This window comes from Camelina sativa, chromosome 5, assembly GCF_030686135.1.
Source record: "Camelina sativa cultivar CO46 ecotype springtype chromosome 5, ASM3068613v1".
Lineage (NCBI taxonomy): Eukaryota > Viridiplantae > Streptophyta > Magnoliopsida > Brassicales > Brassicaceae > Camelina > Camelina sativa.
The window spans coordinates 24,829,167-24,853,887 of NC_141884.1; the positions used below are offsets into that span (position 1 = coordinate 24,829,167).

General features: G+C 32.9%; 2 protein-coding genes, 1 long non-coding RNA gene and 1 pseudogene across 4 annotated transcripts; 1 reads left to right on the plus strand and 3 right to left on the minus strand.

The window, feature by feature from the left end:
- Positions 1 to 2,089: 2,089 nt before the first annotated feature.
- Positions 2,090 to 3,160, minus strand: LOC147944315 (uncharacterized). The gene is made up of 3 exons (XR_015598188.1): positions 2,728 to 3,160; positions 2,474 to 2,619; positions 2,090 to 2,321 (listed from the first exon to the last, which is right to left on the minus strand). It is a non-coding gene; the product is annotated as an uncharacterized LOC147944315 (long non-coding RNA).
- A 5,934-nt stretch (positions 3,161 to 9,094) lies between these two features.
- On the plus strand, positions 9,095 to 11,460 carry LOC104787415 (UDP-D-xylose:L-fucose alpha-1,3-D-xylosyltransferase 3-like). Its single transcript, XM_010512993.3, has 5 exons — positions 9,095 to 9,762; positions 10,031 to 10,192; positions 10,265 to 10,486; positions 10,842 to 11,050; positions 11,153 to 11,460. Exons 1-5 carry the CDS (start codon positions 9,256 to 9,258, stop codon positions 11,250 to 11,252), a joined length of 1,200 nt encoding a protein of 399 aa, XP_010511295.2. The 5' UTR covers positions 9,095 to 9,255; the 3' UTR covers positions 11,253 to 11,460.
- A 2,123-nt stretch (positions 11,461 to 13,583) lies between these two features.
- Positions 13,584 to 14,165, minus strand: LOC147944316 (uncharacterized). The gene is made up of 2 exons (XM_087512536.1): positions 14,110 to 14,165; positions 13,584 to 14,022 (listed from the first exon to the last, which is right to left on the minus strand). Exons 1-2 carry the CDS (start codon positions 14,163 to 14,165, stop codon positions 13,584 to 13,586), a joined length of 495 nt encoding a protein of 164 aa, XP_087368662.1.
- Positions 14,166 to 18,882: 4,717 nt separating this feature from the next.
- LOC104787413 (disease resistance protein ADR2-like) lies at positions 18,883 to 24,676 on the minus strand (annotated as a pseudogene). Its single transcript, XR_015557487.1, has 5 exons — positions 24,136 to 24,676; positions 22,835 to 23,945; positions 22,448 to 22,744; positions 21,110 to 22,366; positions 18,883 to 19,092 (listed from the first exon to the last, which is right to left on the minus strand). The product of XR_015557487.1 is annotated as a disease resistance protein ADR2-like (transcript).
- Between the last annotated feature and the right edge of the window lie 45 nt (positions 24,677 to 24,721).

The window sequence follows — 24,721 nt, forward strand, 5'->3', positions numbered from 1 at the left end:
AGCTGGCCCTGCAGGGCATCGATCCTAACCCATCACTGTGGATATCCCAATCCACCAGTAGGTTATTGGTGCGCCAGGCGTTCCTCGAACCCTGGTCCCCACCCTTTAACAACCTTCCCACAGGACAAGTTGCCACCAATTGACCCCCTAGTTCCTGCAACTAACACAACTGAAACATCTCGACGAACTCACTTAGTTCCCGCCAACATGATCCCATCAAGCATGATTATCCTAAGCTCCTAAGCAGTTCTCCCAACTACCAAACAACTTTGGCGGGTACACAACCCCCAATCTTGCTGCCTTATCTGAACTCTCGAATAAAATGGATCAATCATCGAGAAAAATCCACCACACTCGTGCCTTGACAACTTACAAGGTGTTAACATTACCCGCGTTTTGTTAAACCTCACACTTAGCTTCCAAGGACGCATATATATATATTTTATTTTTTTCATTTTTTTATATACTTTGGCAAACAACCTAGTTCCCAAAGATAACAATAACATCCATATCAAGCTTTTGGCGCATTACGGTTGTAACCTAGGCAAGTTATTATTGCCCTAGCGGTTCCGCCATGGAGACTCTGAAGTCCCCCAACAACTTAACACTAGTGTGTTGGTAAGCTCCACTAGTCACCAAGAACACTCACAAAGCCCGGCTTAGCAAACGCACACCGTTCATAAAGGACATTAACCAAACCTGCCTCAAACTCCTATCAACACACGGACAATCCTGCTTAGGTTCCATTACTCAAAACCTTCAACACTTGACTTATCACAGTCCCTTTCTTTCCCCACGCATACTCAAAAAGTTTCAACTAGTTCTCATAGTCGCAAGTACTTCAAGAAAGTCTCTTGATCCACCACAAGTCTTTGGCGAGAAAACCTCACACCCAATCTCTTGCCCTCTTAGATCTCAACTCAGAAACCGTACTTACACTAATTAATCTAGTTAACCCATTCACATTCTCCAACTAATCCCTTAGCCAAATATGAATTTCTCAGCCTGGCTACACCGGCCTAGACAATCCGACGATGTAAGATCCACAACTATACATCTTGGTCCACATATCTCCCGTGAGGTCTCCCCCATTTCGCGTTCTGACATCTCATTTGCCTTTACCAATTCATTTAAGAAATTTTACTTCCTCTTGTAAAACTCTCAGTCTTAGATTCCAGAAAAACTTGTCCTTAGTAAATTCTAGAATAACTAGACCATCGTCTAGATTTTCTGTCAAATTCTCATTTGAGTTTACGGTTTCCTTACCCGGACTCATTTGTCCTTTTTGACTATAGAATGTTAGTATTTCGACTAACCATTCTTACGAGATCTTTTCACATAACGCAAGTTCCTCAAACTCCAAAACACATTCGTCTTAAAGTTAGACCTCTATCTAAACACTCATGACATTCTCCACAAAACAATTCTTATCCAAGTTTTCCATTGCCACAAACATTTAAAATCAACTTCATTTTTGACCACTCACGGATCAAGTATTTCACCAACACTTCATGTTTTCTTTAGCACTTACCGAGTGTTAAACGATCTAGACAATTCTATTTCCATTCAAGAACCTGTCCTAGAACTGTATACGCTCTGATACCAAAATGAAACGACCGCACCCAGATTCCTAATCCTCACTCTGGACACATGGGAAACAATCTCAATGGAACTACCCCATAATTCCAAAGAGGCAACCGACGTCAACCGTTCCTTACAAAAAAAACTTCCAGAAAAACTAACTAGATCAAACACTACAAGAAAAATGACTTTTCTTAACGTCTAAATAATGCTATCTAACGTTACCATAGCGTTTTAAGAAACGCTGTATCTGCGCCCGTCATCGTAGGTTAGCTACTTTAGATAGCGTTTTTTGGTCTGTTGTCATATTGTAGTATACAATAGCGTTTATATTTATGCAATTAAATATTATCTCATTTGTATATATAATGCAATTTATTTTTATTTTTTTTGTTACCAATTTTAAATTCTGAAAACCTCAATTTTAATTTACAAGGACAAAAATAATAAATATTATTAATTATAAAAATTTACAAGTACAACAAGTCTTTTTTATAAATGTGGAACTTAACAATCGAGTCTAATGATGTGAACAAAATTAAATGAGAAAAATCACAATCTTTTGTTGCTCATCTTCTTGTTACATTGTTGAGCATTTAGTTTCTTGAGCTGCTTCCGAAGATTGTTTGAGTTTATGTTGTCATATACTCCTTTCCTTCAACTTAGTTTGCCTTGTCTCTAGCTTGATTCACTTCCTCACGAACCTCCTTACACATCATTCTTAATTCTGAAAGATAAACCTACAAAATAACTCAGATCTGTATATCAGAAATGAAATAAGAAAAAAACTTAACAGATTGATACTCAATAATACTCAAAAATACTAAAACTCTAATCACACTCAAATGAAAACAGAGTCAACCCTTAAATCAGATAAATCTAGAGATTTTACCTTGTGAACAAAAAAACTATCAGTGAGGAATAAAAGCAAACACTTGGTGGGTGCATTTGTTCTTTCTCTTGTTTGGTTATTCTCTTAAACGAGCCCAGCTGAGAAAACCTACTTGCACAGATCTGATAATAAACCTACAAAATCAGCTAACCCAGAAACAAAATTCACATCAACAATTAAAAACCTTGTCAGAAAATCAAACCAATCGAGAGAAAAATTGGAGAAGCAATTCACGAAGAAGAGAGAGAGAGTACTCGTTTAGAGAAGTGACTAGATAAAATTGGTTGATGAATCATGCATTCCGAGGAGGAGATAGATCTAAGAGATGAGGGATGAAGTAGTGCGGATCTAGAACGTATAATCTAGGGTTTTGTTGGATCTCGAGACCATGGAGAGGAGGAAGAACCCGAGACGCGATAATACTGGATTCGGATCTGAAGAATTGGAAACAACAGAGACGGAGGAGATTCAGACGATGCCCAATATGAGATTTGGAGGAGTGTTTTCATAATAACTATGTAACAAAATTCGAAGATCTGAAGCAGGATTGTTGTACAGGGAAGAAAACAAGAATTAGAGAGAAGATAGAGAGAGCTAGTCACTGGACTTGAGGGTTTATGTTAAGGTGTTTCTCGTAAAAGAAGATATTGTGTGTCAAAGAAAGGAGATGAGATTGTGTAATTGTGTGTGTCGTTTAAGTGTTTAGGTCAATTTTTTTTTTAACTTAATCATTTTTTTTTGTTTGGGCGGACAACTTGAGTTTAGATACAATTTTCGTTAAAATTTTGGCGGACAATGAAATTTTATTATTCATAGCGTTTATCACTTTAGAAACACTATAAAAAAAATAGACATAGGTCAACCATAGCATAAACACATAAACCACTATACTAAAGTGCTATTAATACTCATTTTTCTTGTAGTGAAACTAACTCATGCTCTGCAGCTATGAACAACAATCAACTCTAATTCCTCCTTCAAATGACCACTTCGTGATCCACCCGAACAAGCCACTTAAACACGTATCCCAAACACCACCTCATCTAGTTACTGAGTCGTACAACCAACCATCCCTAGCGACCGAGTAACAAGAGAGGTGGGCTGGAATACTTTATTCCATCCAGCCTCGGAACCACTTCTCCAACAAATCTATCGATTCACCTTCTTAGCTTTAACCCGACACTCCTGAGCTCTAACTTGGTTCTACAACCACCATGACCTTGCTCAATAAGCTTACAGAGGTTCCAGCTCAAACCGAGCTTGTTGGTTCAACCAACAACACAACTAAACACAATTCAATCCATACAAAAGCTTATAACAAAACACTCGAATAATTCATAAACTAACCGTTCAAATCGAAGTTCCACCATTCGATATAAAGCCCGTACTATCACGAGTCTCGCTACCACATTTCATCTCGATCACACAAGTTTTGAACCGCCAAATGCCGCCTAGAAAGAGCCATCTCGGAACAGTTTCTAGGGTTTATACTTAGCCCAGATTTCACAGTTTCAGCGAAATTACTTGTCCAGGAAGCAACGAACATAACACCTCGAGATTAACTCCGAATGAAGTTATTTCAGATGCTATGGACTCCTGGCTTGATGGATATCACGCCAGTAAAGTCACCTTTCCGAAAAAATATAAGATCCGACGCCGGCGAGCCTCCAAAATCGGCGACTCCACACTGCCTTTATCTCCAACCTTCTTTCACTTTCTTTCTCCTCTTCAGCTCTATTCACTCTTCTCTGTTCTCCCATCACTAGAGAAGCTTTACACAGCCATAACATGACTATCCAGACCCACCAGAGGCTTCCCCACCTCCGCCGCGTCTCTCTCTCCTTTTTGACAACAACATCCACCCACAACACAACATCCCTTGCTCTAGGACTCACGTTTCTTCTCCTCTTCTTGAGTCGGAAGACAACACGAACACAAAAACAACTCCATGGAGAAGGAGATGCTTACATGTATACATATACTAATATACACGGCTCACCCCTCTCCTCGTTAAATCACCACCAAACCAGGCTCTACGTCTTTTATCTCTTTACCCAAACATTGATCAACATAAGCCAATACATACAATGACTATTACAAACACTTCCTCCTTACGATTACATAATTACTTTAATAATCGATTCTAAAGATCAATCCAATAAACAAATCCACGCACTCAAGAAGATTCGATCCTCTTCCCATGACCACCAAATCCACAAATCAGCGACTCACATAACACAACAACATACACGAGAGTTAAGAGGTAGCCGATACCTTGTCAACAACACTGGTTTACCCTCCGATGAAGACGTGACACGCGAAGACACAGGTTGTTCACAACGAGAGTCTCGTGGTTCACAAACGGCGGCAACCAACACGAACAACATAACATGGCTCTTACTCTAACACCAAACCGAACTCATCCCCTCTGTTCCTCATACCACCACCGAGCTTCTCTCTCCCCTATCATCTCTATCATCACCACGACCCTCCACCCCCGTCTCCCCCCTAAGACCAGAGGCGTCCCCTCTTTTTCAAAGGAACCATAGGGTTTTTCCTTGGTTTAATTCGATTAAACCATAATTTAGCTAAACCAAGAATTAATTAAAACAGTTTTCATTTAATTAATAACTTGACCAATTTAATAAACCATTACAACTAAACCAGTTTCACTCCAATTCCTAACATAAACACTAATATTTTATTTTATCGGAATACAGACGTTACAAGTCATAACATGAGCTGTAGTCGTAAGTTCATGAGCTGTAATTGTAAATTAAACTAGTCGTCATAGCATCGTAGTAACGTAGTTATACCATAGTCGTAGTCGTAACTTTTACGACTACGCTATGACTAATGTTACGACTATGGCTATTAATCGTAAAATTAGTCAGTAAATGGTGACTAAAGATAAAACTATTCAGTTCAATGAGTGTAACTTACTGACTGCATATTTTAGTCGTAGCATAGTCGTAGCACACTTTTAGTGATTAATTTGCGACTACTATTGCCGTCGGAAAATTACTATTTTCTTGTAGTAAGTTTTCATTGTGATAGCCATTTTTATGATATTTTCTTAAGATTGTTTCATGAAATCTAATAGCTTAGATGACTGATCAGTGATTACATATAAAACACAAACATATGCAAAAAAAAAAGGTCACTTTTGAGGTAAAACATGAAAAAAGAACATAAATTTCAAATTATTTCTTTATAGATTTTGTAGTCAAAAGAAATTCAGGTATAAATGATTCTCATCGACTATCCCATGCGACTAAGAGGTCATCTCAGGAAACCACTCCAGAGCCACAAACCTTTCGTTAGTCCACCAGAGGCCTTGTTATTTTACTAATCGCAAGATTTAATCCCGCGACCAAAAAAAAAAAGAAGTAGAAAACAGTTGCTTAACACACAAATATGTGCAAAGCATGTAAAGAGTTGTGTGGAGGAGAGGATCAGTCACTTAATGGTAATGACAGTAACGTATAAGGCATATTATACGTAACCCCTAAAAAAACAGCGACCCAACATATTCAATAGTAAGATCGCCGACGTTTATATATATATATATATATTTAGCAACTATAGTAACATCGCCGACGTCGGTGTCGCTATTGCTGTCTGATGCGGTGCGGCGAATATTAAACAAACAAGCTGAGAGTCGCAAAATTTGTCTTACAGCTAGCATGACAGCATCTCGGTAAACTAATTCAATGATGCCACTTGGTAATTGTTAAACTATAATTTACAGTATTAATTGTTTTTAATGATGTATATAACAATGTGTCCCGGACATTGTTTGTAGGTTTGCGATTTTGCTCAACGGCATTAACAAAACTATTTTAATGATAATGACTCCTCATGATTTTTTTATCTGACATATATGTCTAGTGAGGAGCATTTTTAAAAATAGACTGCTAAAGAAATATTTTTGAAAATAGATATAGATATGTTCATTACTAATATTTGACAGAAGTTATACAATATATCACTAATCACTAGATTAAGACCTGTGCTAGAGCACGTGTTAAAATTTCTTTTATTTATATTATGATTTTAGAATAAAATATAATTTATATGATTGTTTTTAAAAGTTTTTCTAGATAAATCTTATGCAATAAAATCATATGCTAAATATAATGGCTTGAAAAACACACTTATTTTATAAGTTTTATATTGTTAATTTTGTAATTTTGTAATTTTATGTATGAGAAATGGTTATGTTTGTTGTTTGTTTTTATTTTAGTTTTTGAACATGTTTGGTGAAAGTGTTTTAATATGACCCATGCTTAGGTAATATTTTATTTTTAACTGCATAATAAGATCTCGGAAATCACGATTAAGTGTGATAAATTTCCAAAAATTTATTCTTTTTTACGCTTAACAATATATTTTTATGTCTAACAGTATATATTTTGTAAAATATATGGAATACTAAAGATTTTATTTTGGAAATTGTATAAATCATTGGAATACTCTCTTTAAAAAGATTTTTTGGGATATTCTTAAGTGTATGCATATAGCCCACGGATTGACCAAATTAATCTCTAATCTTTTTTTGTAACCAACCTATATTTAATCTCTAACCTATTTTGTAACCAACTTATAAAAATTATATAGTCTACCAAAAAAGTTGTGTACTTCCGTTTTATTATGTAGGGGATAAAAGATATTTTAATTACTTCTTTTTATATATATATATATATATATATATATATATATATATACTTCTATAAAGAAATTATACAATTGACTACTAATCCTAAGAGAAAAGTTACTGTAAATATTCAACTCTATTCTGTTCAAAATAAAAATATAAGATACAAAACATTAGATCAATTGGACAGTGTTTTTTTTCTCTTTGCTAGGGGATAGCATAAGAATATATGTTCATGCATCTTGAATATCCTATTGTTACCGACTTACCGGACAAGAGAGTTAATATATTTGTATTTTTTTAACCTAGTTATTATATAGATCTAGTTGAACAAGTTCAATATTAATTAGTCTGACACGTCGGACAATTACTACATTATGAGATTGTGGTGTATATCCCGTATATGTCATCACATTACAAGAAAATGATGTTAATTTTAGTTTTGGTCAATTTTGTCTGTTCATGTACTGACTATGTTTGATTTACACATTATGAGATTGCTATTTTAGTTTTTTACTAATTGATATGGAATGAGTACGTACGAATGAAATATGGTTTCATATGGTGAGAGATACAGTATGTAGTTAAATTTTATTGCGAAACGATACGGGAGGGGTCAGTTTTGGTGTAAGAGAAAAAGTTTTTAATCGAATCAAAACTAAGTAGGCACATTATCAACTAAAATTCTAACATTATATCACTAAAATTAAACATTTACTTTTTAATCTCGTAAATGCAGATCCTATTTTAATAATTTATAATATAAAGTATAAAATCAAAATTATGAATGTTTATTACCCAAAATATTTTTAAAAATAGATTTATTTTTTACGGTTTCTCTGCATGTTTTAGCAGTCACTAATGATAAGTTGTAAATTTCGAGAAGATAACTGAATATTATATGTTTATCACAAAATTTGTAGGTTTTAATTTTTTTTATATGTGAAAACTTTAAATCTTACATTAGTTAAGAACTAGGTTGCATGGAAATGGAAACGGATACGCGAAAGCTAAACGTTTCGGAAACTAGAAACGATTTTTTTTCTAAAATTAAGAAATAGAAACGTTTTGGAAACGTATATATATATATATATATATATATATCTTGATATATTTGTATATACATAATAAAGCACGAACATAAAATCTATATCAAAAGGAGTATTTGAAATAACATAAATTCAAAACATAAATATTTAACAGTTGAAATAAACACTAACAATATCATATATTTCTATGTATTATAAATATATATATTCAAGTTATTTTATTTATTAAGTATCTAAGCTAAAAAAATATTTCCGTCATGTTTCCAAATCGAAAACGGAGTTTTCATCGTATTTCCAAACATAGATTTCTAAAAATCATGTTTTCGTGGCTTATTTTTGTGTTTTCACAAGTTTCTGTTTCTAAAAAGTTTCGGAAACAAAAAACGGACCTTAAAAAGAATTTCATGCAACATAGACGGAATAAAAGAAGCATAAATTTAAAAATATTTATATCCAGAAATCTAGTCTTCCATCCACATATCCAAACCGCCAATGTTTTCCATAGAATTGTACATTAGTAATCTCTCGCCAATTAGGTTAGATATATCCATAGGATCATTTTCAAAAATTTGTCGATAAAGTTCTCCAGTGGTTCTCGACAAAGCAAACAGTTAGGAAATCTGTGAGTAAAATAGGTCTTCGCCCTTCCGGAATCCGTCGACAGATTTGAAATTTCCAACCAACTGATATGGAATGAGTAGTTTAAACAAAATTGATACTTGATAGCTAATTCTTACCCACGAGTAAGAAAATTATGATTACTTGATCTAAAACTGATATTAGTGCTCAATCATTATTGTAACTATTGATGTTTCCATCTACACGTATAGAAAAACACGTACACAACATTTAAACATGATAACTAATTCTGACCAAACATGTATATAATAATGTAGGTTATCTCTTCACGTTGTCATACATTAATAATTAATAACGCAGATTGAGTATCTCTACACGTTGTTACTCCTGAAGATTGTCGTTGACTTTTTGTTTTTTGTTTCTTTCTCATATTATCCCATTTTTGGAATCAGATCACAAACGACTTGTGAAAAACAATTCTCTCCAATTTTGTCTCCATGGCGCAGCAGCAACAACAACGTCCAATCTTAAACCGTCCCATCTCTCTTCTCAACCGCAACGGTCTACTCCTCCTTCTCCTTCTAGCACTCTTTGTTATCCTTGGTGTATTGTTACCTTTAACTAAATCTCCTTTGTTCCTGTTTCCAAACACAACGTCATCTTCTTCTCTTTCTCCTTCTTCTTCTTCTTCTTCTTCTTCTTCTTCTTCTTCTTCTTCTTCTTCTTTACCATCGATCTCCGACTGGCGCGACTATTCCCTTGCTCAAGCCGCTAAGTTTGTGGCTAAGAACGAGACTGTGATCGTCTGTGCCGTTAGCTACCCTTTCTTGTCTTTTCTTAGCAACTGGTTGATTAGCATTTCTAGACAGAAGCATCATGAAAAAGTTCTCGTGATCGCTGAAGATTACGCTACTCTTTACAAAGTCAACGAGAAGTGGCCTGGTCATGCTGTTCTCATTCCTCCAGCGTTGGATCCTCAGTCCGCACACAAATTTGGTTCTCAGGTAAAGAAGAGAGTGTTTTCACATTTTCATCTTGCTATCATAATATACTTAGTTAACTTGAAGTTCATAAATCTAGCTTCGAAACTCGGGTTTTTATGTATGTGTCTTTTATTCTCTCATCAATATTTAATATTTTAATTTATAACTATCACTTTTTGATACCAAAAAACAGTTACACCCAATGTGATAATCTATGCAAAAAATGTGTATACTAGAATGAGAATAACCGAATCTTTTTTAACATAGTTTATTATATTCGCGCGAACAGGGTTTCTACAATCTGACATCCCGGAGGCCACAACATCTCTTGAACATTTTGGAGCTAGGTTACAATGTTATGTACAACGATGTTGATATGGTCTGGTTACAAGATCCGTTTGACTATTTACAAGGAAGCCACGACGTATACTTCATGGATGACATGATTGATGTAAATGTCCCAATATTTCGCATTTTAGAGTCTTAATCTATCTTTAGATCTTGATTTGATTTTGGTTGCCAGGTTAAGCCTTTGAATCACTCTCATGATATACCACCTCTGAGTCCAAGCGGAGTGACTTATGTATGTAGCTGCATGATCTTCTTGCGTTCAACTGATGGAGCAAAGCTTCTAATGAAGAAATGGGTTGAGGAGATTCAAGCTCAACGTTGGTCTAACACAGAGGCAAAGAAACCACATGACCAGCCTGCTTTTAATCGAGCACTTCATAAAACAACTCATCAAGTATGTAATGTTACTTCCTCCAACTTCCACATCTGCTTTCTGTGAAATTTTCACAAGCTTGGTTGTCCCACTCGTTGGGTTAAACGATATGAAGTTTAGATTTATCATGGTTTCTAAATCTAGTTTATTAATGTAAATCAGCTGGTCTAAGTCAAAATTATTGTTGGTCTTAAAATGTGAACCTATTAGGATCACACATTAGTAGTTAGAGTAAAAACCTTTTTTGGTAATCAAACATCCATAAGTAGATAAGAGGAGTTATGATTAGGTACAACTCTCGTTTCAATCTCAAATGTTGTTTTTAGTAGTTCTAATTCATAGTCAACTCTTTTTGTGATCTTCTTCTATTAAACAGGTAGATGCCTACTTGCTTCCACAATCAGCTTTCCCATCAGGAGGATTGTACTTCAGGAATGAGACATGGGTTAATGAGACAAAGGGGAAACATGTCATAGTCCACAATAACTACATTATCGGTTACGACAAGAAGATGAAACGCTTTCAAGATTTTAACCTATGGCTACTCGATGATCATGCTCTTGAGTCTCCACTAGGAATATTAAAGTAAAATTTTGAATACACCAAAACATATTTTGTCACTCTCTCTTTCTGTTGTTATCTTGAGATTAAGATCAATTCTAAATGCTCTTTCGTTTCGCTTCACAGGATTTATCAAGAGCAGCAGAATACTACTGAAGGGAAAAATCAGAGGAAAACAGGGAGAAAACAGAGGAGAAACAGGGGTAAGAAACAGAAGTTACCTTAGAGAAGACTTCTTATATGTACAACAAGTATAGGAACTCGAAATTGTTGCGGAGAGATTTATTCAAACTCGATTTTGATTACTTAGATACCTGTTCAAAGCAGTCTCTCATCATAATTATGTATACGTTAACCAAGCAATTTATGATATATTATAGATAAATGAATATCTTTTTTCTATATTAATTAGTGCTTTAAAAAGAAAAAAAATTGTTGCACTCGTAAGATTTTCAGAGATTTAGAATATGTCTTGAACAAATCTATGTATTCGTTTTATCCAAAAAAAACATATCTATATTATTAATTGGGGAGCACACTTAGGAATATAAAAAATAAAAAAACATAACATATATTCATGTTGCCAAACAGGTTCAGTTACTTATATAATTAAAAATTAAAAATAAACAATATATGGTAAACAAAAACTATTAGTCAAAAATCTAATATTTATAGAAACAATAATTATGAAATTAATTATAAAATCAAAATTACCCTATATTTTTGGAAATGGTTTAAAGTTTAATGTTTGCTTCCATAATAATCAAAAAAATTTAAATCGAAAATTATATATATATATATATATATTAATTGGGAGCACACTTAGGGATACAAAAAAAATAAAAATAAACATGACATATATTCATGTTGCCAAACAGGTTCAATTACTTATATAATTAAAAATAAAAGAATAAACAATATATGGTAAACAACAACTGTTAGTCAAAAATCTAATATTTATGAAAATAATAATTACGAAATTAATTATAAAATAAAAATTACCCTATACTTTGGAAATGGTTTAAAGTTTAAAGTTTGCTTCCATAAAAATCAAAGAATTTAAATCGAAAATTATATATATATATATATATATGTAAACATATTTGATTTGATTTTAAATTGTGAGATATTTACAGAAATAACAAATCAATTTAATACAATTAAATAGAAACAAATAATCATATATCTATAATATTAATTAGGGAGCACACTTAGTATACAAAAAAACAAAAAAAGCATGACATATATCCACCAGTTAAACAAACAATCAGAAAGTTTTATTTAAAATAATTAATTACAAAGTTATATTTTGAATCTGTAATTTTTATGAATGCAACCTTTACAACTTTGAATTTTTTTTTATTACTTCTACATGATCAAATTGAATTGCATATACTGTTTTGACTCATTTTTTTTATTTTTCTTTTATTTTTACCAAACTAATAATAATATTAGTTTTTATATATTTTTAACTTCATTTTTTATTTTATCAATACTTATTATAATGAACTTCTATAATTATGGCTCCTAAAGACTTTGGGTTGAATTAAATTAGACAAATTTATGTTTTCTGTCAAAATTTATATATTATAGGTCTTCCCACTATTTTTAATAAATTGTCTAATATAAACAATTTAAACAAATAAAAAAAAAATTAAAAACCATGCACAAAAGTGCGGGTTGGTCCATAGGTTTACTTCACATAAATTAACCCCAAATAATTTTAGTTTTACTAATACATAATTGTAAAAAAAAAAAAAAAGAAGATCAGATACGAGACGGGAACGGGTAATCTAAAAAAAAAAAGATTATATAAACTATTTTTCATAGAGAAAAAACAAGAAATAAATATATCAAAATGAGATTATAAAATTACGATAATTAAATTATACTTTATGTGAATCCAACATTTATGGCGAAGCGGTTATTATTTCAAACGTTTAGAAATTTGATGAAGGTAAACCAATATAAGTTTATGTTATAAATGTTATACCAAATAATTATATTTACAAATAAAATGTTATGTGGATGTGAATCTTTTACCTACTTCCTTATTTGTTGGACTAGAATATATAATCTCAAATTGATAAAATATTATTAAAACTACGGTTATAAGATAAAAAAAGGGACATACCGTATATGGGATGAGACGGGTTCAGAAACACATAAACAGATCTGTATACTATCTTTCTCTTACTATTTTTTAATGTACTTAAATCTAATCATCTTCTTTCCAAGCCAAACTGAAAATAAATTGGTACAAAGTTAGATTATGAATGTTAATAACATTTTTAACATTCATAATTACAAATGTAACTCCGCATAATCCAAACTTAATTACAAACTTAGTTCTTTTAAAATTACCCCCGCACGTATGTGCGGGTCCAATCCCTAGTATTGGTTTGTTATGGTATTTCAAAGTTAATTAGATAGAAGAAATAACGAAAAATAAGGATCAAATATTTTCGAATACAATTGATAGTCTAAAATAGAAAACTTGAGGAGAAAGGGAAAACAAAAAAAAATAGAGAAAGGAAACCCTAAAATTTTACACCTCTTAAACAACAGTAATATCAACTTTCGATGCCCCTTTTGGTTGATTCCTAGACATCCACCGATTACGTAATTGTTGTTGCACTATTTTGCATAGAGACGCCCCAATCATTGTAACTACGAACCATATCAAACAAGGTATACCCAAGCCTAGAGCCAAGTGAGGAGAGATATCATAGAAGAGGTCGAGGAAATAACCAAAGCCTAAAGTCTGAAAGGTACGTCCGAACAAGTAGGAATCACGTACTGAATCATCCATATCTTCTGGTTGTGCAGCGTCCCAAGTCACGACGGAGAGAAAAGCCGAAATCATCGAAATAATGAAAAATGTATCACCTTCGGTTAAGGGAATCTTGTGGGCTATTACATACTTGGTCGTTGCAATATCGAGGATTAGTATGATGATAATCATCGCAATATCGAATTTTAGGTTGCTGTTCACCCTGCAGCAACCAAACCATTAAGAGGATCAGATAATTCGGTTTATATAATCATTGTTATGTTGGTTATGTTACATAATATTTATTAACGGATATTGAGCCTTACCATTATGCGCGAAGAGGGCTAGGAGTAGGAGGAGATTCATCAACGATGGTATAAGTAGGCTTCGTAGTCATGGCTTCTTCGATTAATTTATAACTGTTTGTTATTGATGAGAAAATCGAAGGTTGCCTATACCCATTAGGTATTTATACATATATATATATATATATATATATATATATATATATATCTTATATAATATAATAAGATTTTTCTCAATTTTTGCTAAGAAGATAACACTTGGCTTACTATATTTTTGACACCTGTATTTTTTTGTTTGGACCTAATTAACTATAGTTTAGACCTAATTAACTATATGCCCATCAAACCAAAAAAAATCCCATCTACATTTCATTTCTTCTTTAATCAGAAACATATGCAACCCCCCAAGAATCTAAAGCCACCTCATATCAGTCTGTCGTTGGTTTCATCTTGGAACTATATTCCAACATTTAATTAAAGTTATAGGTTTGAATTCTTGGGTTTAATTTTTGTGTTTGAATCTTATATAATTTTCACAGGCACAAACAGAATCAAATTTAAGTAAAATGGTGGGTAGGTACTATTTAAGTAAATTAGTTTAAATTTTTTTAAAATTTTTATATAAAAATAAAATTTTGAGCTTACTTTTTGGAAAATTATGTAAGATTATGAGATGGTTTTGATATCTATAATTATTTTGTTCGATTCACACTTATTATTTCAAACGTTATGGTAATTTTAAATTACATAAAATTTAGTAGTTTTCATATTAGGAATTTCAGAATAAATTATGAATATAATCAGTTATGTTTTGATTTGAAATAATACCATCATTTTATGCATTGCCTTATATCTACTATTTTCCACAATTTTCATTTTTCTTTATATTACTTCACATTTTTAACTTATTATTTTGAAACACTTGCAAATTTATGATCATTAATATTTGATTTCAATCCCTTCTTATGCTTAAAGGCTCAAATATTCTATAAAGTTTAGTTTTCTAAAAACAACATATTACCATACAATCACATCCTCTTTCAGACTATTGTGAAAACTAAAACATTTACTTTTATGAACATAATCAGTTATGTTTTGATTTGAAATAATACCATCATTTTATGCATTTTCTTATACCCACTATTTTCCTCAATTTTCATTTTTGTTTATATTAATTATCATTTTTAACTTATTATTTTGAAACACTTGCGAATTTATAATCATTAATATTTGATTTCAATCCATTATCCTTCTTAAAGGCTCAAACATTCTATAAAGTTTAGTTTTCTAAAAACAACCTATTACCATACAAACACATCATCTTTCAGACTATTGTGAAAACTGAAACATTTACTTTCTATTCTATCCTCGATTCAATCTCCAACGAACAACAAAACACCGGTAACAATAGTATCGTTGTTCGGATCATCCGTTTTCGGGAAGTTCCTAACTTTAGAAGAAATATTGTCTTACTAAGTCTTGTATATTTTTTTCAAAAATGTAAATTATTTTTCTATTGCTCATCTTTTGATGATTTATGCAATCATTTTAAAATATTTATAAAAGAAAATAAATAATGTCATGTGTATTTGATTTTAAAAGAATTTTAATATATAATGATGTTGGGCGTCAGATTCTTAGAGTAAGAGTTGAAAGAAATCTTACTATATTATATTATCTAATAATAAAGTAAAGTTTTCTTTTGGAAAGCTGCAAAAGATTGTCATTTGATGTTCTCTTCTTTCACAAGTGTTTTTTTGTTTTTTTTTAATTTTTAGTGTAACAAATTTATTCAATTGAATTTACATAATAAAATTTTTGCTTAACAAATAATTTGATGATTAAATAGTTTAAGGATATAAGATTATAATATATATATATATATATATATATATATATATATATATTTGGGTTGTATAGGATAATGTCGAGGAATAATTGGCTGTTTTATTTCCACATTTTAATATAAATAATTCACATGATCTTGATATTACATTATTTTATTTCATTTTCAACCCATTTAAATTAAACTAAAGTATATTTTAATATATAATATCTAAATAACTTAATGAGAATTGAATATACTTTTTGATAAAGAGATAACTGTATATATTTCTGTTTAAAGAGAAAAGTGAATATTATTTAAATTCATGATTTGATTAGCTAAGATGCCCGTTAATATATCTATATTTATAATATATAACTTTTGAATATATATTTAAAACAATAGATAATTTTAGTTATTAATTCACAATAATGTATTTTAATAAACCTGGCACATTTTTTAATAATTTTTCTATTATGTCTCATCAATCCCATATGTTATACTAATTCTCATTTTCGTAACTTTCATAATATTTATAGTAATGCAATGAATGATTAATAATTGTATTTAGAAATATTACATATATAAGAAAATTTATTAATATGTAATGATTGCATATCTATAACTCTCACAAAGTTTATGTGACTCCTATAACAATAAAATACTCCATATGTTTTCATTTAGTTGTCGTTTTAGGTTTTCAATGAAAATGCTCTATCTCTATGCTGGGCCATGGAAAGTGCTCTCTCTCTGGGATATGATATGATTCATTTTGAGATAGATTGTCAAGAGATTTTAAGTTTCATAGATGAGTCAAAAGACTGGCCAGCGTTTGCTTCAGAATTAGATTCTTTTCAGTCTTATCAAAGGAGGTTTTCTATGTTTTCTATTGGATGTATACCTAAATTGAACAATGTCTGTGTCGTCCGTCTTGCAAAAGCGGCATGAGCACGAGGATCTTTCTTTTCCTATGTAAATCCGTAGGTTCCGGAATGATTATCTCACGAGGCTATCCTATTTGAACCGGCTTAATAAGATATGGTGTTTTGAGGTAAAAAAAAAAAGATGTTGATGATTAAAAAAGTTACAAAAAAATATCCAAAAACAACGTAAACTAAATACGTGCGTAGCACGGTATGACTACTAGTATATATATATATATATATATATATATAGGTTTCTCGGGTACAATAGTCTGATTGAGATTATATTTAATAAATTAAACTATAGACCAAATAAACTTCAAGAATAGATAACTAGATAATGACCCGCGCTGGTAGCGCGGGAAAACTCTTTTTTTTTTTTGTTATTTGTTAATAATATATTTATGTTGTATTATTCATTTACATATTATATAATATAGTACTACATTGTGAGTTTTGACTCATATTAAACTACTAATAGGTAGGCCTGAAAACTACTATCGATACCTGTATTCGACCCATTTTTATCCGTCCCGAAAAAGGTATCCGCAGCTTTAGGGTCGAGTGAAATGTATAATAATTATATTATTCGTGAATAATGATCGAGTATCGGATATTAATTTAATTTTTGAGCGTCCGTTACCCGTCTCATTACCCGTTTTATTACCTGACTCATAAATACACGTTAATATTTTGTAGAATAATGTTACCAGCGTGAGGAAATATTTATGTAAATTTAAATTTGTTTGTTACAAAATAATAGTAGAAAATGATTAATTCTATATATTTTATAAAATCATATACTTTATTTTGCTTAAGGCCATACTCTGTTTTCGACCCGTAGTTGGTACTACTATTTTGGTTTGGTTCAATATCAAATTTGTTAATTATACATTCAGTAAAGCTAAAAAACCCAACAAACATGTATTGACCCGTGATTTGGTATTACAAATTAATGTGATCATGTTTAGAGATCTTAATATACCAAATTTACAAATTGAAGTTATTGGTATAACATGTTATATATTTTTTTATAGGTGAAAATTACAATTAGGTTATGTATATTACCAACATTATACACTTGGTATTATTTATATAATGAATATTGTGTATAAACAATTAATTTTTAGCCAATTAAATAGTCTGTTATTATTTCCTAAGATTTATGAAACAATAAATAGAGTTTTATTATTTTGTAAACAAATCTAAACTTTTCTTTTGTTTATTAGAATAATTAAAATATAATAGTATTTTCGTAATATGTCACATCAGAACTGGTTAAATTTTTAACAACATAGCTTAAATAAGTATATATATATATATTTTTAAAAAATAGAAACAATGTTGTATCTTAATTTTAATATATATTTGTTAATATTAAATGATTTAGATATGTAAGTATTTAATCTTAGTTTTATAAATAAATTTAAGTTTTATAAATTTTCTAAATAGTTTGTTATTGTTTACTAAGATTTCTAAAATAATAAATAGAATCTGTTTAATTATATTATTACATAATTTCGAAATTATTTTTTTGTTATTTTATTAAATAATTCCGAAATTATTTTTTTATTATTTTATTAAATAATTCCGAAATTATTTTATTAATTATTTCTTGTAATCTAATAAATTAATAGTTGCTATTTTTTAGGTCATTATTTTCTGATTAAAACAACTTAATATTAAAATTATGTTATTATATTTTGTATTAAAATACAGTGGCATTTTGTGTAATATCTTACATGTAGTAAGGTTATTTGTTTATAGGGTTGCTTAAATAATATAATAGAGATTACAACTATATTAAAATTCCATCCATTAAATATTATAGACAAAATTTATATCTGCTATATACAGTATACTTAAAATTCAAAATTATAACGATAATCTATCTCCAGTGTTTCACAACCCATATTATTACATGAAAAATAAGTAATGCATGCAGTTAATTAAAACACAAACTAGTATATTTAAACTTTTCTTAAAAAGGAAGTTATAAAGCTAAATAATTCAAGTTTTGCTAATCTCCATATGAAACGAACGAACTTTTACGACATGGTCACAAAATGTTAGAGAAGATCAAAGATGGTTGAGAATTTTAAGAAAAGCAAAGAAAAAAGAAACAAAAAGAGAAACAAACAGAGAATCCATTTCTTCAGATTAGTAGTAACACTTGTCATCGTCCTCTTCCTTGGATGCTTCTTGGATATGGATTCTGAGTCACTGTCATCAGCGATATCCTTGTTGAAGTTTTGCTATTGTATTATACCAGAAGCCATTGCTTCAAATACAAGAATGGTAGAGAATAAAACAGAGAATGAAAAAGTGGAAAACTTCTCAATTATTCTCAACGATTTGGCCGTACAACATTACACACAATTATATAGAGTGCTACGGTCGTAACCGTTCGTTTAGTAACCGAACAAACGCAACTATCTAACATGCACCCTTTAATATGCATACACATATCTAAGTATATCTTGAACATGTAGCATATGACCGAACTCAGTTATCACTAACACTCCCCCTTAATTGAGTTTCGGTCTAACTCTAATTGTCTGTCAACAGTCATGAAGTCTCCATGAACTTCTCTTGCAACCTTCTTCCACTCACTTTCTCTAAGGAAATCTTTCTTTTTCTTTCCTTTCGCAACTGGCTGCATCTCCCTTTTCTCTCTTAGGTAAGCAGCTTCCTTTTTTGCTTGGTTTCTTCCTTTGATCACCATCACATTCACATCTCTGTGACTTCTCGTGCGTGAAGTGAAAAATTTTCACGTCTTCTTCGGTTATCTTCTCAACCGGCTACTGCTCCATTTTTTTTATGAGGTAAGCTTCCTCTTTTAGTGCTTGGTCTTGGTGTCTCCATTTAATCACCATAAAGTGCTCCATTTTTTTTCTTTGAGGTAAGCATCCTCCCTTTATTGCTTGGTGTCACTCTTAGTCTTTGATCACCATAACGTCTTCATGACGTCCTACGCGTGAATCTTCTCCACGTCATCATCGGTTAACTCTTTTCAACCGACGTTTGCTCCATTTTTCTCCGAGGTAAGCATCCTCTTGTGCTCCATTTTTTTCCTTCAACAATCTACCTCACTGTGACTGTTAATTTTGCACACGCCACACCACTTCTTGGTCTTCCCATGGCCTCTCTTGTTTTGCTTGTTTCCTTTTCTCGTACCAAGCTTTTCTCCATAAAACGCACCCTCTTTGATACGTTCTTCTCGGAGACTTAAGCGCTTCTCATGCCCTTCAAGATATCTATCAACTCTGTAGTAAAGAGGGTCGATAGATACTTTGTTTGTTCAAGAACAGCAACGATGCTCTCGATCTTTTGCGGCAAGAAGATAACAACCTTTTGAACCAATTGGTAATTGGTCTTGTCTTCACCATGAACTCTTATTTTTGTTGAGTTTCTTTTCCCTATTCTTCCAAACAGGTGACTACCTCCGTGTTATAGTCCTCCTTCACAAACTCAACCACCACTTTTTGCCAATGAACCTTGCTCTGTTTCATTCAACAGGACTTCTTGTGAACGTCTTTCCACCACTTTTTTTTTTTTTTTGCTTTCAACAGCGGCGACATCACGTTTTGCCATATTCTGGTTTAAAGCCAGATCTTCTCTTTTTGGCCGAGCACTGAACATATTATCATACGCATCCTGGTTCCATGAACAAAACATGATTTTCATGTGCTTGACAGTGTCGTGAACTCCTCCGTGGACACTTCCTCTGTTTTTTCAATCGCACCCCTTCGGATGACCGTGTAGGATTGCGTCGGTTTGTTCGGAACACTGTCTTCACCACTGGCTACAATTATCTCGTGATTAAGATGGCCTTCATCATAATCCACACCCGATATCATCGTTTCTCCATCAAACATAAGAATCTATTGTTGAATGATGTTGCCGTGATCTTTGTTTTTGATTGAACTTTTTGCAGGCTTTGTTACGCTTCTCTTTGTGCTTTCCACTGGCCCTTGAATCAATAAAGCTCTGATACCATGTTGAAGTTTTGCTCTTGTATTATACCAGAAGCCATTGCTTCAAATACAAGCATGGTAGAGAATAAAACAGAGAATGAAAAAGTGGAAAACTTCTCAATTATTCTCAACGATTTGGCCGTACAACATTACACACAATTATATAGAGTGCTACGGTCGTAACCGTTCGTTTAGTAACCGAACAAACGCAACTATCTAACATGCACCCTTTAATATGCATACACATATCTAAGTATATCTTGAACATGTAGCATATGACCGAACTCAATTATCACTAACAATCCTCATCTTTGTCTTTGGACACCTCTGCTGATCCAGTTTTGTATCTCTCTTCATCATCACCTTCGTCTTCTTTGTCTGATGATTCGGATTCATGTGTATCCAAGAGGTAACTTCCGTCATCTTCATCTCCAGATCCCTCAATGTTGTTTCTCTCTGGTTCCTCCGTCAAGATCTGGACACCACATTCAATAATGTCGAAATCTTGGTCGATGCTGCTGAATTCGAGCACTATCTCTCTGCTAGATGGGTTAAAAAATGGTAACGGATAGATGTCCAATATATGAAATACAAACAGATGTTCCATTCGATATTTGTAGACATCGGTAAGGACGAACTTCATGTCAGTGGAGTTTACTGAGTTGCCGACAGTGCAACGACATAGTAGTCCTGAAACTATAGTAGAGTCTCTGGTTTTATGATCAAACTCTGTTGAAATGACAATGTAAACCTTGAACCTGTAGAAAGCTGAATGTGGAATTGTTAACTTATTTCCTCTGGCTCGATGATGGAACTCTGTAGGTACTTTCTTTCCTGGTATGAGAGCCCGGCCGCTAACAAACCCTTCTTGAGTAATCGCTCGTCGTGCTTGTCGACTTAGTTTGAAGCAGTTGCTAAAATCAAGTTCTGCATTTGGAGTGTTTAAAGGTGCACTTACTCTCTCCAATGATTTACAATGGTTTGCCCGTAGCCATTCGAGCGAAATGACGTGAGTTTCTTGCAGTATGTAAGAGCAAGGACACGTAGATTATGAAGACCTTTGATGCAGTCTGCAATACTCTCAATACCACAATGATCTAGGTGTAGCTCTGTTACAGTCGTGGGGAGATGCGTTGAAAAAGTCTTGAGATTGACGCTGCCACTTATATCAAAAGACTTAAGATGGAATAAATCCCTAAGTGATGCGGGACATTCTTTAGCCGCTGTCTCCATTACCGAGAGCTTACCGATGTTGGTAGGAACATCTGGAAAGCTTCTCAAACGAGTGCATCCCATCATCTTGATTTCTTTTAGAAATGCCAAGTTGACGAGAGTTGGAATGATTTCTAGACTTCTGCAATTATTCGTCTCTAAGTAGTATAGTTTACGAAGATTTGAAAGTTGAGGATGGAAGCTCTACCAAAGCAATGCATTCATACAGATCCAGTCTCTCTAGATTTGTAGCATTTGTAAGATCTGGAAGTTTCTTCAAACTATATGACCTAGCCAGATTCATCTTCTTGAGATTTGCAAGCGGCTGAAAGTCAAAAATCAGAACATAATGAGAAACCACATTGTCAGTTCTGTCTTTTCATATGAACACACATAACTAACTAACCTGAGTTCCATCCCATAGCTCCTCGAGTTTGCTAGACGCCATGTCGAGTTCGACGAGATTTGCTGGGCAAAATCTATGAGGAAGAGTCTTTCTCGGGTATGCATCCCAACGTAGTAACCTTAAGCGAGGAAGATAATCCATCTCCTCTGGAATGTGCAGTTGGTTTTATCCGGTAGGCCACGGATCGTAAACATTTAGGAAGAAAAGGTTGTGCATTCTTTCAAAAGCCCGAGTGCTCATTGTTAATTTGTTGACCTTTCCTACGTCAAAAGATATTCCTACAATTGATCCATTCCCCTAAACAAAGAATTTCGACAGCAAAACTTGTTAGTGCTTAATTAAACAGCAGTGAATAAACATGGTAATGCGAAACTGCAGAACGCTTACCTCTCCATTTTCCAAAACATAAAAAATCTCTTGAGTATCTACAAGAATCTGGCGTTTCCAAGGCTCTTGTTTGGAAATGACTTGTCTAGCCATTACTTGAAGCAAACGGTGCACTACCACTATACTTTTAGTTTTAGCTCCATGACGTATGTGTACGAGATGTCTGTTGGCTAGTATTTTCAACCCAAGTCTAACATCCATGTTAGTTTTTGCCAGCATGGATTTCACATAATCAACATGTTTATGATTGAAGAAAACTGCAATATAAAGAAAGAGAGCTTGATCTTTCTCATGCAAACTGTCGTAGCCCACTTTTAATACACTCTCAATTCTTCCATCAAGACAAGTTTGCAATCTTGGTAGTTCATCTATCCAGTCAGCATAGTTCTTTCCCCGCAATGATGACCCCAAAACATGCAGAGCCAATGGAAGGTTACCACAAATATTTGTAACTCCGACCGCGAGATTCCTAAACCCATGAGGTGGAGAGATTTGTCTAAATGCAGATTGACAAAAGATCATTAAAGCTTCTTCACTTGATGGAAAACCCACATGGTATATATCACTGTCAGTGATACCATTTTGCTGCAAAACCTCTTTGTTTTCAGTGGTCACTATGACTCTACTTCCAGGACCAAACCACATGGTATTAGCTAAAGCCTCAAGTTGATCTACACTCTCAACATCATCAAGAATGATAAGAACCTTCTGTTCATGTAGCCTCTCATGTATCACACCTGAATGGGATATCCTAATGCCATTTAAGTTCAAAAGCTCTGAAAGAAGCTTCTCTTGTAAACGCAACCTCATACCATAATCAACAAGGCCAATCTTATAATTCTCACGAAGGTTATCCATAAAACAAGTATGCTGAAACCTGTTAGACAGCATACTATGTAAAGCTCTAGCAATGGTACTCTTACCAATCCCTGCAGGACCAGAGATCCCAACGATCTTAGCTTCATCGTGATCTAAATCAAGCAAAGACACCATTTTACTCAAATGATCATCTAGTCCAACCATGCCATCAAAATCCCTAGACGGTGTCACATAATTGAGTTTATCCGAAACATCACTTGCAATCTTCTCAATCATTTTTGCTTCATTGTTCCTAATAATAAAATTAAAAAAAAAAAAAAACATCACAAAGAGAGCACTCCTCTGTTACTGACACCTAATCAAAAAGAGAATAAATAGATTTATCTTTAATAAACAATTAAACACACTCCAAAACAGAAGTAGTAACAAATATATTATTAAGATTATTATTATATATCAAATACAATTATAACTATACGAACCAGTTTTGGAAGTGTTCTCCAGCGATGTTGCCCACATAGGTCAAAGCTTGGCTCCATTTTTGCCTCTTCTCCTCTGTACTACGAGCACAAGTTCCATCGAAAACACCCCCGAAATCTCCGGTTTGTTTCCGGACATGAGAAGGATCTACTTCGTAGAAGACAGTCATCACTATTTGACCTACCTCTTCTTTGCAGTTCAAGATCTCCAACAGTTCATCCAAACACCAGCTGGACGAGGCGTAGTTCTTCGAGAGCAATACGATCGCGATCCTCGAATCTCTAATCGCTTGTGTGAGAGCTGGGGCGATGATTTGGCTTCTCTCGATCCCATTGTCATCGAACATCGTGATCCCATTGTAAGTGAACTGTTTGCGTAGATGACTGAGAAATGTTTTGCGGACGTCTGGTCCGTGGAAGCTTGTGAAGACCCTGTATCTCCAAGTGCGAGCTGAAGAAGAAGAAGAAGAAGAAGAAGAAGAAGCCATGAGAGAGTCGTTCAGAATCATCAATGATTGTTTTCAGAAATAATTGTTTTCTTTTTCTTTCGTTCTTTAAAGCTGTGAAAGGAATTTTTTTTTTTGACTTC

Excerpts from the sequence above, each read along its gene's own strand:
- LOC147944316 (XM_087512536.1), bottom strand. The coding sequence starts at position 14,165 with ATGAATCTCCTCCTACTCCTAGCCCTCTTCGCGCATAATGGTAAGGCT. Across the intron at positions 14,023-14,109 it reads AATGGTAAGGCTCAATATCC|GGTGAACAGCAACCTAAAAT; the intron begins GTTAATAAATAT and ends TGGTTGCTGCAG.
- LOC104787415 (XM_010512993.3), top strand. The coding sequence starts at position 9,256 with ATGGCGCAGCAGCAACAACAACGTCCAATCTTAAACCGTCCCATCTCT. Across the intron at positions 9,763-10,030 it reads CACACAAATTTGGTTCTCAG|GGTTTCTACAATCTGACATC; the intron begins GTAAAGAAGAGA and ends TCGCGCGAACAG. Across the intron at positions 10,193-10,264 it reads TCATGGATGACATGATTGAT|GTTAAGCCTTTGAATCACTC; the intron begins GTAAATGTCCCA and ends TTTGGTTGCCAG.